Source organism: Taudactylus pleione, unplaced genomic scaffold (assembly GCF_031769625.1).
Source record: "Taudactylus pleione unplaced genomic scaffold, aTauple2 ptg000464l, whole genome shotgun sequence".
Lineage (NCBI taxonomy): Eukaryota > Metazoa > Chordata > Amphibia > Anura > Myobatrachidae > Taudactylus > Taudactylus pleione.
In genome coordinates this window covers 4231546-4245631 of record NW_028284866.1, presented here as the reverse complement: position 1 = coordinate 4245631, position 14086 = coordinate 4231546, and the positions used below count along the sequence as shown (strand labels likewise).

The 14086-nt window shown below is 43.8% G+C and overlaps 1 protein-coding gene across 1 annotated transcript in view; it reads left to right on the top strand.

Moving 5' to 3' along the window:
- NEURL1 (neuralized E3 ubiquitin protein ligase 1) overlaps positions 1-14086 on the top strand; it is a 138039-nt gene that overhangs the window by 59883 nt on the left and 64070 nt on the right. The window contains exon 3 of the mRNA XM_088448683.1: positions 5055-5376. Within this exon, the coding sequence (XP_088304809.1) occupies positions 5055-5376 (322 nt within the window). The remainder of the gene's footprint in view (positions 1-5054; positions 5377-14086) is intronic.

The following is a 14086-nucleotide window of genomic DNA, read 5'->3' as shown; positions in this document are numbered from 1 at the left end:
TGTTGGACAGTTGTAACATAGCAAAAAAATAAATCTGAGTGATCTTAAAAGCTGAGTGATCTGCGTCCAAGGCCCGTATTCAATTAGAAGCTAAAAGTCAGTTTCCAGACTTTTCGCCATCATCACTGGTTTCAGGTGCGAAAAAGTATCGCGCACGTGGCCGCGTGTCCCCGTATTCAATTGCAAATGTGCGAAACTGAATAAGTTCTGTCAGTTTTGGTTAAATCAAGCTGGCACCCCCCTAAAGATGCTCTGACAAGGGGGTTCACTATGGGTACCCCCGAATAGGTCTACTAAAGGTATTTGGGGTTTTTAAATGGTCTCAATAGATGCTATTTAGCGTCTTTCAGCAAGTTGTGAAGAATAGTATTTTGCAAATTTTTTGGGGGAAAATAAGTATTCCCATCAAATTTGGGGTACATGAAAATGGGTGCATGCATATTTTAAAATCTCTAAAGTCAAAAACGCACCTTCAGCAATCACCTGTAATCAAAAATACACCTCCCCCATACCTGCAGACCCCCCAAAGGCTATTTCGCTAGTTTTTTATTTTGTACCCCCACTTTGATTTTTTTCGCCCATTTTTTCAAAGTGCTTTCTTGGGGTGTCCTTTGTGGTTTTTTTGCATTTTTTGACGCAGTTAGCGTCATGTGGGGTGTCCAAAGGGTGCAGGATGGTTGCCGCAAATTTTCACCCCAAAACCCCAATTCTGCACTTTTTTCCGCCAGGTATTCATAGGCGAAACTTTTCCACTGGTTACAAGGCGCAAACTTTTAGCACCGGCGAAAAGTCAGACAAATTGAATACGGGGGTCAGTTGAAACCGGCGACAATGACGTCATTGGCGAAAAAGTATCGCCAAAACTGACTTTTCACTTCTAATTGAATACGGCCCCAACTCTGAATCAGGGACTCTGCTGTACAGGTTTTCTTCTTCTACTTACTGTATTAGGGGTCTATGTACTAAGCCTCGGAGAGAGATAAAGCAGATGGAGATAAAGTACCAACCAATCAGCTCCTAACTGTCATTTTTCAAACACAGCCTGTGACAGTTAGGAGCTGATTGGTTGGTACTTTATCTCCATCCACTTTATCTCTCTCCAAGGCTTAACACTCCCTTCAGCTCTGACCATCTTGCGTCTTTCCATCTAATCTAGCAATGACACGGGGTCATGCCATTACCGAGTCTCCAGGTCCATTACCTTTAGCGCCAAAAGCAGCTTTCTCTTGTCAGTCTGGATTGGTGGGATATGTTAATTTTCTTTTCTCAATTGGCACGAGGAGAGAAAATAACATCTGGCCATTACTGTTTTTAAAACTGCAAGTAAGGGAAAGAAATTGTGTACGCAATTAATTTTGTGAGAGAAACCGCACTTTAGACAGCTCACAGTTCTGAAGCTTCACGCCTGACTTCATTCAATTCAATGGAAAGAAAGGTTACGTGTAGAACAAGCATATCTGGATCAGCCAGGATGATTGCGGCTATAGTCTGTCAAGTCCAATTATATGCAAAATCTTTGTCTTGGCTGCTTATCCTGCACAAATAAACTACATTTCAGAAGTAGATATTGTCACTAGATTGCTGTACATAATATTGTAGAATAGTTGACATAGGGCCTGATTCAGCAAGGATCGCAGTTGCTAATACGCACGCAATCGGCCGATTGTTGCGTTCTGCGCATGCGTATGCATCGCAGTGCCGGTGCGCAAACCGGCTAATGTGATCGGGACTGCAGTCGAAGTGATTACTCAGACCCATCGCAGAGCGTTTGACAGGAAGTGCCGTTGTGGGTGGTGACGGTGGGGTGGTCGGGGAAACGCAGGCGTGCCAGTGCATTTGAACAGCGTTGCATGGGCGTGCATAACTTATCCACTGCGATGCCATACACAGCTTGAGGACGCATAGCGTGCGATAAAGTTAGCAATTCCTGAGTAAGGTCAGACCTTGTGCAAGTGTGTGTGAGGCTGCGATGGTACTATATTGTACCCATGGTTTTGCAGTCTTTTACGGATGTGTGTAAGGTGAGCGTCCCTGTGTAGTGCTGCAGCGGCATAGCGATCGCAATGGATTAGCATACTATCTGTACTGAATCAGGCCCATTATTAATATTCAGCAAATAGACTTAAAAGCTACATTTTCCCTTATGATATATATATATATATATATATATATATATCCTCACTTACATTTTTTTTTTAATTATCTGAGTTTAATTCAGATTTGTTGTATCTAGACCAGGGGTGGAACTATATGGGGTAAAGAGGGTGTAGCCAGCTCTGCACTGAGGACCTGATTCAGACCCGTTCGTGAGCGCTCGCAAGCGGGTCGATGGTGCCCAAGTGCGCATGCGCACGACGGAGGCGGCTCCGTCGTGCGCATGCGCGAGACCTGAATAACGACGGCCGTCTTTAAGGGTCTCGCACCAAAGGGGGCGTATTGTCGATGGAGATTGACAGCCTACCATCTGGGTCCCCACTGACATCACTAGTGATCACTAGTGATGTCAGTGGGAGTGCTTTTGGCTCTGATAGAGCCAAAAGCACTCCTGGGCTTTGCTGCAGCGAGACCCTACCGCAGGGTCTCGTCGCAAACCCGATGGTCGCAATGGTCTTGACCATCGCGACCATCATTTTGGCCGCTCCAAAAAGGAGCAGGGACGGCCCTGATTCAGAGCGAGCGCTCTGTCAGAGCGTCCGGCTCTGAATCATGGCCTGAGTTCCCTACTTTGCACCCAAAATGGCAGAGAGGCCCTTCTAAGATGTCCCTGCTTTGCTTGGGGGGCCATGAGGTGAGTACATATCAAAATTTGGCTACGGGGATACAATAACTAGCAATATTTTGGTATCCTTGAAAGACAGACAAAGCGGAGTGAGTGAGTGATTTGGGGATTACTTAAAGTGTATCTGGAAAGTATTCACAACGCTTCACTTTTTCCACATTTTGTTATGTTACAGCCTTATTCCAAAATGGAATAAATTCATTTTTGTCCTCAAAATTCTATACACAATACCCCATAATGACAATGTGTAAAAAGTTTTTTTTTAATTTTTGCAAATGTAATAATAATAAAAAAAACACTAAGAAATCACAAGTACATGAGCTCAGGTGCATCCTGTTTCCACTGATCATCCTTGAGATGCTCCTACAGCTTAATTGGAGTCCTCCTGAAGATCTACAGTATGAGCCTTCCTCTCTGCTGCTGGTTTGAATTTAAACTAACAAAATAGGGCAGGATGTAGCATTGCATGTACGTGTATTGGGACAGAGTGCAGATGGAGCAGAATCGGTGCAATGTTAATGCACACAGCTTCTATCCCTATTTAGAGTTGCTTGTGTCTTGCACTTGCCATCCTTGCACTAGGACATGCAGATCAGGAGCATTCAAGGTAGAGTACTGTGCATCTTATTAAGAGACACGGATCTTGAGATACAATAGCTACAACATGTCAGTTTTGTACCTACATACATTGGATACAGCCATAAAGCTGGTGCAAGTTTTGATGGTGCAAATGATTGTGTGTCTTAAGGTGCGTACACACTGGGCGATTAAAGTGGACGACTGAACAATATTGTTCAGTCATCCACTTTATCGTCCATTTTTAACACCACAACGATGAACGATAACGACGATGCGTGTTCCCGCGGGTCGTTCGTCATTATCGTTCATCGGGTAAACATGCAGGCCAACCTGACGATATTGTCAGGTTGCTGCATGTTGGGGAATGGGGGAGAGAGCCAGGCGCTGAAAGATATCGTTAATGATATCGTTCAGCGGGTGTGCTCAATGTCATGAACGACATCGAGCACACCCTGCCGGGGACACACTAGACGATATCACTCAGGGAGCATATCGTCTAGTGTGTACGCTCCTTAAAGATCGGTATTTCAGCGTCTATGGGCACTGACAGTGGCTGTCTCAGTCCTTGCACATTCAGAGGCATGCGGGAGGCTTCGGAAATAAAGGCCTACATATCTGAGCCAATGATCTATTAAACACTATTTAAGGCTTGGCTGATGACACATTCTGCAATACACCTATTCATTTCCAATGAGAATTAATTTGTTCACATTTTTATTAAATCGGATGATGCCACTCAAAGCACAGTGGTTGGAATTTATTGTCGAAGTTTAGAAATTCATGAAAAACAATTACTGTATGTGGGTAGCTTTAGAGCAAAGGATGTAGAGAATAAATTGTTTAGAGTATCCCAAATAATTAGGCAGCTCCAGGAAGACTAATAAAGAGATGTACCAAACCTTATAAAGAGAAAAAGTGAATTAGTTGCCCATAGCAACCAATCATCAACTAGGAATCTGATTCCTAGTTTGATGAATGACATTTTATTGACATATTCTGCAATTTCTGCAATTTTCTATTTAATCACCAACAGAGCGTGTCAGTATAGTGACTATGTTATACCTTTCTAATGCTGCAGTGATCGCACAGGACGTTCTGGTCTGATAGGCATTTATTATACATTACAGCTTTAGAGCTACCTGTACATTATAACACAAGGTATAGTCAGTAATTACTTACAGCGACTAGTTACGCTAAACAATTCACCTTGCCAATTTGGCACTGCTTACTGGGATATTTACCCACATAAGCACATATCTAATATTTTTAGTTTTTCCTATTTTTTTTGCGTTGTTTCTTGTTTTATTTATTAGATTATATAACAAATCCTTCTCACCTATTTTAATATGGCTTATTTAAAGTTATGTTTTAACCATTATCATTTTCACATAAGAGTGCCCCCAACCAAGAGACTTCCTTCCCTTTTCCTTATAATGTTGAATTGTTCGAGTTGGCATTAGAACATTCGGGTTCCTGATCTTTGCTGACAATTTAGGGTTCAAATATATTGTTTCCCCTCGCCGGCTTATACAGACTGTTTTTGTGTTAGTGCGGACTCCACACTTATTTGTTTTTCATGTATATTCAAGTTTCTCTAAATATCTGTAAAAGTAACATAACCAATAACAGGTTATTTATGAGATTCTATTTGCATTATCTTATTGCACCCTACTTCATGTCACGGTATCTTTTGCAGATCACTAAAAAGCAGTGCTGTTGGAGTGGAGCTCTCCGACTTGGGTTCACTTCCAAAGATCCTTCAAGGATTAACCCCGACACGTTACCGAAGTATGCTTGTCCTGACCTCGTTTCTCAGAGTGGATTCTGGGCCAAAGCTTTGCCGGAAGAGTTTGCAAATGAAGGAAACATCATAGCATTTTGGGTGGATAAAAAGGGTCGAGTGTTTTATCGAGTCAATGACTCTGGTGCAATGTTGTTCTTCAGTGGAGTACGGACCACGGAACCACTTTGGGCATTGATCGATGTCTACGGGCTGACCCGAGGTGTAGAATTACTAGGTAAGCACAGTTTATATTGTTATATAATTCAGATTTGACATTAAATATTGTTCTATATTTAATCATGCATTGTTATAATTAAGCTTCTACAGTTTTGTAGTTCATCAATAATATGGTCATATAACTCCTCAGTGACAGTGCCACAATAAGTCATTAGTGAACCCAGAACATAAACGACACTAGTGGACTCCTATATCCCTTGCAAAACATGAGTTGTAACTTACAACTGTATCGTGAAACTAGATTGTATCAAGCACACAGTGACATAAATATAAATGTTGGGTGAGCGTCTTACATTGTATAATTATCCAGGCAATATCAGAGTTCTGTTAAAGGACCATGATTTAACATAGTGTAAAATTAAATCTAAAATTCATAATTCAACTTGGATTGAACTCTGGGGAAAGCAGGGCTGATATAATTTGCCATTTCCTCCAAAAATCCTGTTTGCCTAAAATGCTAGGTGAGGTCAGCCAGATTGGTGATAACAGCTCATGGGCACCACTTTATAACAAGGGTCGTAAATCTATGGAGCCCCTTTTGTAATATTCTAATGCTTGTATTAATATCCATGGATAAAAAATCAGATCCAGAGTTGCACTAGTGACAAGAGAGCTACCCCCCCCCCCCCCCCCCCCCGATAGTTATTAAGTAAAAAGTAAAAACAGGAGGATATTGCAGTGTTTTTAAGTCTGTATTCATACAAGCTAGTACAGTTTTTAAAAAATATATATTTAATAGTCCTGTTAGGTTAATAAAGAATAAAATAAAATGTATGTCATGTTGCATGGATGTAAAATCCTCTCCGTATGAGATTCTGGGGGGATGTAGTTAACGGCCAGGGCGTCGAAAGCCTGACGGCCGGCATCCCGAACGAAGGTAAGCGCGGACAGGTTAGTGTTAGCCACACGGGGATGGGGAGGGTTAGGTTAAGGCACCCTCAGGGGAAATTAGGGTTAGGCACCCCCGGTAGGGTTAGGCTCTGGGGAAGGGGGGGTTAGGCACCACCTAGGGGGTTTTAGGGTTAGGCACCACCGGGGGGAGGTTAGGGTTAGGCACCACAGGGGGGAGGTTAGGGGTAGGCTCCACCAGGGGGAGGTTGGGGTTAGGCACTACGAAGGGAGGGTTAGGGGAGGGAGAGAGGAGGGTTAATATACTTAAGAGCTCCTGTCAGGATGTCGAACCTTTGGGATGCCGCTGTCGGGATATGATCCGGCAGTTACTCAGCCGCCGATATTTCATACCCATTCCGATTCTGGTATTTTTTTATTACAAGCAAAGTGGTATGAAAGGATGGCATAAAAGCTCATTTGCATTCACGCAGGCCTGTTTCTTGTAACATCAGACTGGAAAGGGGGTCTTGGGCACCTGAAGCATGCTTATAATGTGATATAAAGCTAATAGGCTGTGTTCGTTTTACCTGGAGACCAATCTGATTGGGGTTATGATACATATTTCTGGGTTCATCTTCCACAGACATAAGCAATTGTAGAAGTTGTTCTGTTTTATTTTTCTTTATTTTATTTGAATTTAACTAATTTTGCTTGTTTTTAGTGTATGCCTTACTGTTAGTGTGAATCATTTCTCATACTAAACCTAATTTAATAAGTCTCTGTCACAGTGTTCTTAACAAATTGATGTGTCAGACACTTTCACTTGATATAAGTGCTATATAACTGTAATACAGGTTATTGTTTGGCTACAGGTAACTTTGAGTGACTTGGAGTTTGATGGTAGTGAGGTAACGCAGGTAGTAATCAAGGCTTCCTGTAAGAGTTTGACTCTTGAAAAAACAAAACAAACAGAAATTAATAGCAAACGTGACATAAACTAGGAATTCTAAAATCCTTGCTGGGCAGACCAGGTGGGTTTGCTGTGATTAACCCTTTGTCACACGTGTCACGCAGGCTCTGGTGAGTGCTGTTGTGACAGGTTTATGTTCAAAGCTTAGAGCAGATTTTGATTTAGAACATAGCGCAAAGTTAAAGCTGAAATTGTTGAGTTTATTATTTTTACTTAATTTTGTTTATTTGATACAGAAAAAATGTAGATAACATAAAACAGGGTCGTAATTAGTGGTGTACAAGCAGTTTCGCTGCACAACGCAGGGCTCTGTGGGTGGCTTTGTCGCTCCTCCGAGGTCCTTGCTTCAGGCTAGCATGGTGTTTGGAATGCTCAAGGCCAGTTGCATCCTGCAGTTTGTGCAGCCATTCGGCGCATCATGACATCATGTGCTTAGGGGGCGGGGCCTGCACAGGGCACTCCAGAGCCCTGCTACGCCGCTGCAATTAAATGAGGACTTTTATACAAGAGGTCTCTCGGTTTCTTAGGACTTAAATAGGATCTCTCTTTTGGTTGTGTCACACATGCACTTTATATACTAGCACTGTTCAGATTAGGAAAGACAGGGTTGCACTGGCCCACAGGAAATCCCTTTGGGCCCTTCTGCCTGAGGCCCCACTCCCCTGTCTAAGGCTGGAGCAAGATAAGGATACATTTAAGTGCTTGAATTGTTTCTATGGAAATAACACCCAGATTAACCCTCCTGCCAATCAATGTGGGTTGTCCTGACACCCCTGTCCCCTTTTTTGGAAAGAGGCCCTGTTCTTTGCATGTCTCACCTAATGGCTTAATGGCTGGCCAAGTCCCTCTATGGTGGCTGGCCACACCCGCTCTGGTGGGTGACCACACCTCTTAAGCTTGGGCCCCTACCACTGCATTCTCTGGTGGGCTACAATGCCCAAGTCCGACACTGAGGAAAGCACCAGTTTCATAAACCTCATTCACTCACCTTTTTGACAGGTTAAAGGTGGAACCCTCTTCCTTGTAGAGGTTAGGATCCGAAAATGTTGCATGCAGCCTCTTCCAAGTTTAAATGCTCCCATATGTCAAGGGCATATTAGCCCCCACTTCAACCTGTCACCATAGGTGCGATTTAGTACTTTGAATGCTACTGGTTTTCTAGATGCAAAATGCCAGCATTCAAAGCACCCATGTGATAACATCCTTTGAACGTTTCCTACACAAGGTTTATTATTTGGAAGTCTAATGATGGGCCCTCTGTCCTTTTGGACAAAGGTCTCTTTATGAAGATGGATCAGTTTATTTATTATAGAAATGTCCCCTAGAGGATCACAGAAATCTATTTTGTTGCGAAATCTTTAGTTTATTACAGTACTTTAATAAAATAACAAAGATATACAGGCTCTTTGAAAGGAACATTATTTAGTCTCGCTTATTACTTACACAGGCTAAATTGCACAACTGCCTGTCCAAATATGATGCAAGAACCACTCTTATAACTTCTCAAAAAAAATAGCAAGCACAGCAAGATCTGGAAACTATCATTTAAAATATGTTGTACAATTATTTCTGCTGTTTATAAAAACTCAATCGGGCATTAACACGTCACATAATGTGCATCGGCAAGCTAAATAATATGCCTAAATTATTAAGTAACTGAAGATATAATATTTTTATAAGTCTGTAACATTCCTCTTGTTACAGTTGTCATTGTAAAAAAAAAAAAAAAAAAAAGACTATATATGAGAGAGAAGGTGGGATAGAGTTTTGGGGGGATGGGTACGGGATGTCGACCCTCTGGATCCCGTGGGGTCAAAATCCCGACACCGGCATCCCAACAGGGTTAGGATGCTGACACCTGTTTGTAGGTATCCTAACCCTCCCCCTCTCCCTATACCTAACGTTTCCTCCCTGCCTAAACCTAACCTCCGCTTGTGCTTAACCCTGACCTCCCTGCACCTTAAACCTAATCCTCCTCCCCTAGTGCATAACCCTCCCCCTGGGCTCGGGGTGGGCAATAAGCAGCCACCCAGCTCTTGTAGAACTACACATCCCAGCATTCCCTGCCACAGTTTACTAATTGACCAAACTGTTGCCAGGGCCGAAACTAGGATTTTTGTCACCAGGGGCAAGACAGTAATTTGGCGCCCCCCATGTAATTCCCCCTGCAGTAGTGCCCATATTGTAATGCCCCCATAGTAATGCCCATATGTTAATACCCCCATAGTAATGTAGTAATGCCCCTGTAGTGCCCACCATACAGTAATGCCCCTGTAGTGCCCATGCTCCCATATTAATGCCCCTGTAGTGCCCATGCTTTCATAGTAATGCCCCTGTAGTGCCCATGCTCTCATAGTAATGCCCCTGTATTGCCCATGCCCCCATAGTAATATCCCTGTAGTGCCCTTACAGTAATGCCCCTGTAGTGCTCATGCCCCCACAGTAATGCCTCTGTGGTAATGCCCCTGTAGTGCCCATGCCCCAATAGTAATGCCCCTGTAGTGCTCATGCCCCATTATTAATGCCCCTTATTGCCTATGCCCCCATAGTAATGCCCCTGTGGTAATGCCCCTGCCCCCATAATAATGCCCCTGTAGTGCAGCTTATTAAAAAAAAAAAATACTTACCTTGAACCCCGCTCCTGCATCCAGCGTCGCGTCCGGTCCGCCGGCTGCTCCTTGGAACTATGGGGGAGATGTCATGACGTCTCCCCCATAGTGCCCGTGGGGAGAGCCGGAAGCTGGAGTTCGGGAGAGAACTCCAGCCTCCGGCTCCGGCTACACCGCGTCGCTGCAGAGAAGGAGCCGGGCGCCCGCTGGTAATAAATATTACCAGCGGACGTCCGGCTTGGAGCCTCTCTGCAGCGCCGGGCTGGAGGTCACTGGCACCAGGTACAGCGGCTCACCCGGTGCACGTGCACCTCCAGCCCCCCCCTAGTTGCGGCCCTGCTGTTGCAAGGCATGCTGGGATGTGTAGTTCAACAACAGCTTGAGGGCCACTTATTGCCTACCCCCTGCCCTAAGGCCTAACCATAACCCCTAACCCACCCCCCAACCCCACTGCTTATCTTGGATTCCGGCGCCGGTAGTCTCAGCGCCAGCATCCTCAAACGTGTATCACATTATGGGGCTATACAGTAGCAAGAGCATGTACACGTATATATTTGCCTGTCTTTTTTTGGGGTGTGAAATAGAATTGCAAACAATTTTTTCATTATGTAATTAGTATGCTAATGGGAGTAATGTTTAATGACTGCCAATCTGTTCTCCAATAAGCCATTACCCATAGAGGATGCCTAAACCGCAAACATAGCAATCAGCTTCTAGCTATCATTTAACTGACATCAAATATCAGGTAGAGAGATAAAGTAGAGAAGTTGCCCAAAGCAACCAATCAACTTTTAACTGACATATCAAAAAATGCACTAGATAAATGACAGTTATACTCCTTTTTCACCTAAATTCCGGGTCTGACCCGGAGTTGGAACAAAGGGCCTGATTCAGACCCGCTCGCGAGTGCTGAGCGCTCGCAAGCGGGTCGATGGTGCCCTAGTGCACTTGCGCACAACGGAGGGAGCTCCGTCGTGCGCATGCGTGAGACCCGAATAATGACGGGGTAGCCGTCGTTATGGGTCTCGCACCAAAGGGGGCGTGCTGTCGATGGTGATTGACAAGACGCCCCCGTTGGTAGGCGTGCCGGGGGCGTGGCTGCCAGACGGAGGCGTTCCCATATAGAGCCAAAATCACTCCAGGGCTTGCGGTCACCAAGACCCTACCGCAGGGTCTCGTCGCAAGCCCGATGGTCGCGATGGCCTTGACCATCGCGACCATCATCATGGACGCTCGCATAAGCTGTGGGTGGTAACCCACAGCTATGCGAGCATCCAAAAGGCCGGACGGAAAAAAAAAAATACGCCCTGATTCAGAGCGGGCGCTCGTTCAGAGCGTCCAGCTCTGAATCAGGCCCAAAGTTCCTATCCGGATCAGACCCGGAATTTTGCCGGCGCCGACTCGGGATATTCCCGAGTCAGCGCTGCTCACACCGCAGTCTGGTCTGCATAGACCCAGCTTCTGTGGAGTGAAAGTGGTCGCTTGGAGATGACGTCATCTCCATGCGCCACTGAAGCCGGACCAATCGGCCGGCTAGCGGTGCACTCCAGGTCATCATGACCCGGAGTGCGCTGTTCTCACAGCAAGGTTTCACGGGCTAAGCCCGTGTTAAACCCTGCTAGTTACCTGGGTTGGATTGCCGGGTCACTCGACCCTGCGATCCAACCCTCTCCCCTTTTACACCAGGGAGCTGCCCGGGTTAACCCTTCAATAACCTGGGTTTTAGCTCCGCTGTAAAAGGGGTATTAGAATCTGATTGGCTTATTTGGGCAATTTCTCCAATTTATCTCTCTCCAAGCTTGATATATTTGCCACTGGGTGTCTTGATGAAATCTTATAGGGGTCAAAAGTCTCATTCTCCACTTTGGAATCACTGGCCACCCCCCTGTGTTTGAATCAATCCATTAATCAATTAATCAATCAATCGTTAATCAATCCATATAGTGCAATTCTGCACAGCAAGTCTCCAAAACTGTCAATCAAAACCTTCTTGCTTACTGAAGCATCTCCCTTCTAATATGGCGCCCTGCTGCATAGAGGGCAACCTAGAGTCTGGTGGGAAGTATCTACTTAAATATAAACTCTCAATTTATTTAATATATTCTTGGATCTGTAATACACAGACGTGGCTGTATTGTAATGACAAAAAGTACTGTATCTTAGTCTTTAAAGAGACTTTCATACTGTACATCACTTTTTATAAACCATTGGGACATGTGACTTGGGGTTGTCATTCATATGTTAGTATTAATCTCTTTATTTATTTTATAAAACTTGATTACAATGACATATACCAAGCACTTTGCTTGTGCCTTACAGCGCACATGACTGTTGAAAATGGAAGGTTAGACATGCTGAAAGCATTAGTCAAAATCCAGTTTGTTTGCAGGCACAACCCACACGCTGATTCCACGCTAATAAAGGGCACCTCCAGCTTTGATAAGTCAATACTCAATTTGCCAATTTAAATATTAGGCTTGTAAAGTCACCATTTTGTGTTGTTTAGTTTAGCACTATGCTAAGTGCCAAAATATGTCTACCTAGTTCATAGTTACGGCTTTCCTACCCCCCGGCCAAATTTTGAGTACATCTCAAAGCACCGCTGAAAATGTAACCATACGATCACATTTCTCTCTCCACCATTACTTATTGTTATTTATTTTCTCTATCAATATACTGCGTGCTTCATGCTCACTCATGTTAATATATCGCAGCTGGCACTAGAGGAATTTAGGGGCTGCCTTAATTCAAGGGACAACCATGGTAACTTCCTTATCTTCCTTATAGTAAATGCACTGGATTATTAAACCTCTCCATGAGTAGCGTTATTTGCTGGCTGAGCATACTGTACTTACCGACAGTTTAATAAAGTGATAGCAGAGGGCAGGTGTAAATTGAATATTGGGAGGGGCGCAGGACGAAGAATAATCGTGGCCCCTTCTACTGCTCAGTGCCACTAATTGCGATTACAGGTGGTGGGGCCCTGGACCGTCCACATCACCGGGAAAGTGGGTGGATCTGGGAAGCAGGTTTGTTCTGTATCGGTTTTAGTCTTGTTTTTAGGGAACTTGAGCATCAATGCACCAATCACTCAGTAGTGCAAAAGGCCTGTGTTCAACCCATCACCACGTTAAATTGGAGCTGTGCAGAACCAATGACAGTTCTGTAGAAATATCAGCATGCTCCAAATATGGTGATCTCACAATGGTGGCTGTTTGTGAACGCTGGCCAATCCAGTGTCAAGAACCATGTTCTTTCAGTGCTGTCCGCTCTTGCTAGGCAGATCTGTGATTTGCATGGTATAGCGGTATCAACGACATAGAATTACTTATGGCATATGCCATAACTTTCAAGATTTCCAAGAGATAATTCTGATTTTCAGAGGTAAAAAGAGGATCACTCGTTCCGTCCTTCATTAACCTGCCCTGCATGGCGCCGCACGCAATATCATCAGGTTTGATGTGCAGCTCATCAAACCTGACGGCGTCGCATGTGACATAGCGCATGTCATGCATACACACTGCACGATATGCACGATTTGTCGTTCCGACTTGGCCAAATCGGAACGACATCACTCCAGCGTGTACCCGGCATTAGGGGTCTTGAGGACTGGAGCTGTGAAACAAATATCCAAAGGTAACTGCAATTAGTTACTCTTAAAGGTATCTCCTTATTAAAATTAAATAATAATAATAATAATAATAAAAAAATAAGTAAAATTGCCATTATACAAATACATTTCAGGGTCATTTTCTGGGATTGCTGTAAATATGTTAAAGCATTATGGAAACATTGCTTTCATTATTTTTTTGTTTTTAATTTGCTAACGGTTGTAAAGTATAAAGTTCTCTAGTTTAATGTTATAAAAAAAACTGTACGAGTCATGAGAAAAATATACATAACATTTGTTTGTGGATATTAAGACAAGTAGGTTTAATTCTCTGTAAAAAAATAAAGTAAAACTATGACAGTGGAAATGGTTCTGATGGAACAGGTGTAATTCAGTGCCACCTCCAAGGGGTTAATATTGCAAATAACACTGAAGAATTATTTTGATGATACTTCCTATTCAGTCTGTCTCTCACATCTTGAACTAATTACACTCTTTGTCATTGATAGATATGATCCTCTTGTTAATTGTGTCCCATCGGCGAGACGGCTATTCAGTCAGTGCACCTGCTCTAACCAGAGAGCAGCCATTGCCGGATAGGCAAGGCACAGCCAGTAATTCCTCACAAAAGGCAAATTGAACTTCAATCTGAGTTGATTGTGCCGAGTTTGCGTGATGATGCTCCTTG